This window comes from Frankliniella occidentalis, unplaced genomic scaffold (assembly GCF_000697945.3).
Source record: "Frankliniella occidentalis isolate FOCC.00 unplaced genomic scaffold, Focc_3.1 Scaffold188, whole genome shotgun sequence".
Classification (NCBI taxonomy): Eukaryota; Metazoa; Arthropoda; class Insecta; order Thysanoptera; family Thripidae; genus Frankliniella; species Frankliniella occidentalis.
The window spans coordinates 463,577-467,444 of record NW_026267314.1 but is presented as its reverse complement, the minus strand read 5'-3'; the positions used below and the strand labels follow the sequence as shown (position 1 = coordinate 467,444).

The following is a 3,868-nucleotide window of genomic DNA, read 5'->3' as shown; positions in this document are numbered from 1 at the left end:
AGAAAGTCTTGAAGTGGCGCAGGTGCCGTTTGCGCTCTTTGCCCACTCGAGTGCAGTGCTGCCAACACACCAACAAACTACGCGCGAGTTCAAATTAAACTATTGGATATTTCAAACTAAACAAATCCTGAAAGTAAATGCATTTGAAACTGCCCCAAGAAATGTCAATGTTTGAACAAACTCGCATTTCGTCATCGGTGCGGCCGTTTCGTAGTCCATTGAGTGAGTTAGACACAGACAGACAGACTCACGACGGAGACAACGCCTGACCCCTCAGCGACTTGGACTGAGCTTCGCTCAGCGATTAGAGTCGATAGGGACCCCATCATATTTTTACCCCGGGGTACAAATATTATGGGGTCCAACGAACTCCAATAACGGTTTTGGTGGGCCTACCCAATAATATTTCTACCCCTGCATAGGTCACGAACCCTGACGCCCTTTCCCCAGGTGTCGCGGCTGCCGCCGCTGATGCTGCTGCCACTGCTGCTGGCGACCTGCCGGGCCAGCCTGCTGGTGGCGGACTCGCACGACGGCCGCCTGCGCGTCGTGGAGCTGCACGGCGCCGGCCCGACCTGCACGCTGTACGGCGACCGGCGCGCCGCGGAGCACAGGCTGTCCACGGTCGACCCGCGCCGCGTGAGCAACAGCTCCCCGGAGCAGTTCGACGCCCTGGTGCGCGCCTGCCACGAGCACCACCGCAACCACCTCGGCGGCGGGGGCGGGGGCGGAGGCGGGCCGCTGGGCCCGAGCCCCGGGGGTCTGCGACAGACGGGCTTCATCTATCCAGGTCAGTTCCGCACGCCTTTGCACCACCAGTCATTACCGTTCTGATAAAATGTGCACCAGAATGTCTCTGTCCCTTGCTCCGCGTGCCACGACTCTATCCCCCCGACAGCGCAGATAGAGCGCGGAGTATCGCCCGCCGCGCCGTTCGAATCCCGCGCTTCCCGCCGCTCGGGAGGTTGCGACGGCCGCCGCCAGATGGCAGCACTCCGCAGCGCTCGGGGCGACCGCCAACCGTGTTCAGCGGGACGCAACAGGTCCCCCCAACCCCCTCCCTTCTCGAGTCGGCAAACTTTTGTAGCATGAATAGGGAATTTTTTCAGTACCCGCGTTGCAATATATTGTAACGCGCTTTTCTACAAATATGCGTTTCAACGTGAACGTGTATAGTCTCGAGCGCAACGTATGTTACAGGGACGAAGTGGTGCGGTCCCGGCAGCACGGCCCAACACTACGAGGACCTGGGCTACCACGAGGCCGAGGACGCGTGCTGCCGCGAGCACGACCACTGCCCGGCCATCCTAGAGGCGGGCCAGTGCGCCCAGGGACTCTGCAACAACGCCATCTACACCAAGTAAGACTCCATGGCTTACCTTCTGTCGCTAAGCGATGTCGACAACTGCTGACGGTGGTATTGATTTACCCGACGGTCACCTCAGGTCTCACTGCGACTGCGACGCCCGTTTCCGGCGGTGTCTCCGCAGCGTCGGGTCCGAGACGTCCAACCTCATCGGATCCATCTTCTTCAACGTGGTGCAGGTGTCTTGCTTCAAGGAGAAGCGACCCTGCTACTCCGAAGACGTGGATGACAGGTAAGTTAACCTAAAGACTCCAATAAAAGTTCAAAGCGACACCTTTCAGCAAAATCAAGCAGGAAATAGAATTAATATCAGTCTTGATGGGCTTCGCCTCGGATAGGTATTTTAAAGTCCGAAATTTATCAGAAAAAATTTGAAACTTTTCCAGGAAAAAAGGAAAAGCATTTCGCTACACCCAAGAATTTCTGGAAAATTTGGAAAAAATGAAAATTCAAACAGTTTTTGGATTTTTTTTTTAACAGACCGTTGCGACGGCAATTTGGCAACAGCGCAAAATTTTGTTTCAAATCTAATCTGGACATGTTTCTGAAAAAAGCCCAACACTCGGACATAGTGAATTTCTTATGATTCAAGTGGTGATGAGTAATTTTGTTGACAATCACTCTAAACCCTCCAAATCGAGCAGCTGAAATCCGATTTGCGGTTTTGCCATGTTTCGGACGCAACGGTCTAGTTCCCAAAATTACTTTTTGGGGAAAATTAAATCCCAACTTGGCTCCTGTACAGTTTTGCGATCTTCTCTGTTTTAGGAGCGGGCGCTGCCGCATGCGCTTCCACGCGCAGGCGCGCTACGAGGAGTTCGGGGGAGCCGGGGGCTACGCATCGGGCCCGTCCGGCCTTGTGTCTAACCTCCTCAGCTCCATCCTCCCGTTCAGAAGACGATGAGCGAACCAGGATCGCACCGCACTCTCCACTTCCCAAGTTGTTCCTTTACTGCGAGTATTTAAGTAGCGATATAAGTGTGTTCTTCGGTCAGACAAGGACCGGCAGCTGGTGTGCATTCCACCAAGAACTTTCCTTACTTGATGTTTAGTGTAGTGAGCGAGAAGATGTGTTCGGTGATATTGACATATCCCAAGACGGAGTATATTCCTGTTACCCAGACGGTGACTTTGGAACTTTGTAAGTGACTTGTGATACTACATTAGGAATGCAGCTATTAAAACTGTATGTGTCTGTGATAGAAAGCAAGAGGCGGAGTACAGCCGCTCAACTGCGACAGAAAACGAAATAAATCCGATTTTTTTTACTTCTGTGTTTACTATACAGGATATTCCAAATATGCCCCGAACTACTATAAACTGAAAGATCAGTCTCACAGTTATTTATATAACGAGAAGCGTCTCGTATATCTCGAAGGGAAAGGCAACTAAAATGTTCCCCTTCGCTAATTTACCGCAGTTGCGGTATGACAGCCACCTCTATGGTACTTTACTAAAGCCTTTTTTATGGGAGAATACAAACAAAACTGTGGGCCTGTGAGTTTTTTGTGCAGTTAGATTTGCAGAGTACTTTATGTTTCATTTAGGAGTGATATTTCTATTTATTTCGTGAAGGGGCGGTCACAACTTGCCATGAATGCACAACGGTGTGCCTCCACACACAAGCAGCTAGCAGCTCGCACGGAGCTCACCGCTGTGGTCGGGTGGGGTGGGGCTGGGTGGGGTGGGTCAAGTTGTAGGGGCGGCGTTACCCCGCGCGCTGTGGTCTCCGTCCGTGGTCCGGGGGTGGGGCGGTGGGGTGGGTCAGGTGCGCTACCCCTCGCCCCGGTCCGCACGCGGCGGCGCGGCGCCGGGACCGCTCAGTCTGCGGCGGACAGCCACCCCTCCCGGTCGCACTCAGAGGCCACGGCCCTGCGCGCCCCTCGAGCACCCAGCCACGTGCGAGACGAGCGTGAGCTCGCACGAGCACCGCGCCCCGGTCGCACCCGGCAGTCTGCCGACGCTCAGCCGACGCCTTTCCGACGCTCAGCCGACTCCTGGTCCGACGCTCGGCCGACGCCGGCCCAAGAAGATCTAGCAAACCGGTGGATGGACTTTCTCTCCCGGCAGTAGTGGCCTCGGTCGTCGCTCTAAGGTGCTCGGTCCCGGTGGAGACCGCGGAGGAGCGTGCGCTCGGAGTGTGGACTTTGATGCAGAAGAAGCATGTCGCCGTCTCCTGACAACTGCTGAACATGCTGGCCCCGGGTGGCCGGGCGGCCAGGGCCATCCTGGTGATCCTGGCGGCGGCGCTGCTCGGCCTGACAGGTGAGTTGTTGGCGGCGTGTCGGCGGTCTTGTTGTTCAGCGGGAGCTCCGCGCACGGCCTCGGGACGCCGCGCACCGCCACGCCCGCGCAAAGTCGCTGATTAAGTTTAAGCCGACAAACAAGGGGAAAGTGACTCCCTCAAGTTGATGTCATCAGACAACTGCCGCTCCGTGTAGCGTGGCGGAGCATGGCGTGGGGTGAGTTTGGGGGCCAGGCGTGGCGTGGCGGGGCGTGGCG

At 55.8% G+C, this 3,868-nt stretch overlaps 2 protein-coding genes across 2 annotated transcripts in view; both read left to right on the top strand.

The window, feature by feature from the left end:
* Nucleotides 1-2,634, top strand: part of LOC113201824 (phospholipase A2 hemilipin-like) — a 9,609-nt gene extending 6,975 nt beyond the window's left edge. Inside the window, exons 2-5 of the mRNA XM_026415753.2 lie at nt 451-790; nt 1,201-1,360; nt 1,446-1,598; nt 2,135-2,634. Of these exons, the coding sequence (XP_026271538.1) occupies nt 451-790; nt 1,201-1,360; nt 1,446-1,598; nt 2,135-2,270 (789 nt within the window). The 3' untranslated portion in view covers nt 2,271-2,634. The remainder of the gene's footprint in view (nt 1-450; nt 791-1,200; nt 1,361-1,445; nt 1,599-2,134) is intronic.
* A 566-nt stretch (nt 2,635-3,200) lies between these two features.
* Nucleotides 3,201-3,868, top strand: part of LOC127750425 (cell adhesion molecule Dscam2-like) — a 222,882-nt gene continuing 222,214 nt past the window's right edge. The window contains exon 1 of the mRNA XM_052272126.1: nt 3,201-3,631. Coding sequence (XP_052128086.1) covers nt 3,559-3,631 — 73 coding nt within the window. The 5' untranslated portion in view covers nt 3,201-3,558. The remainder of the gene's footprint in view (nt 3,632-3,868) is intronic.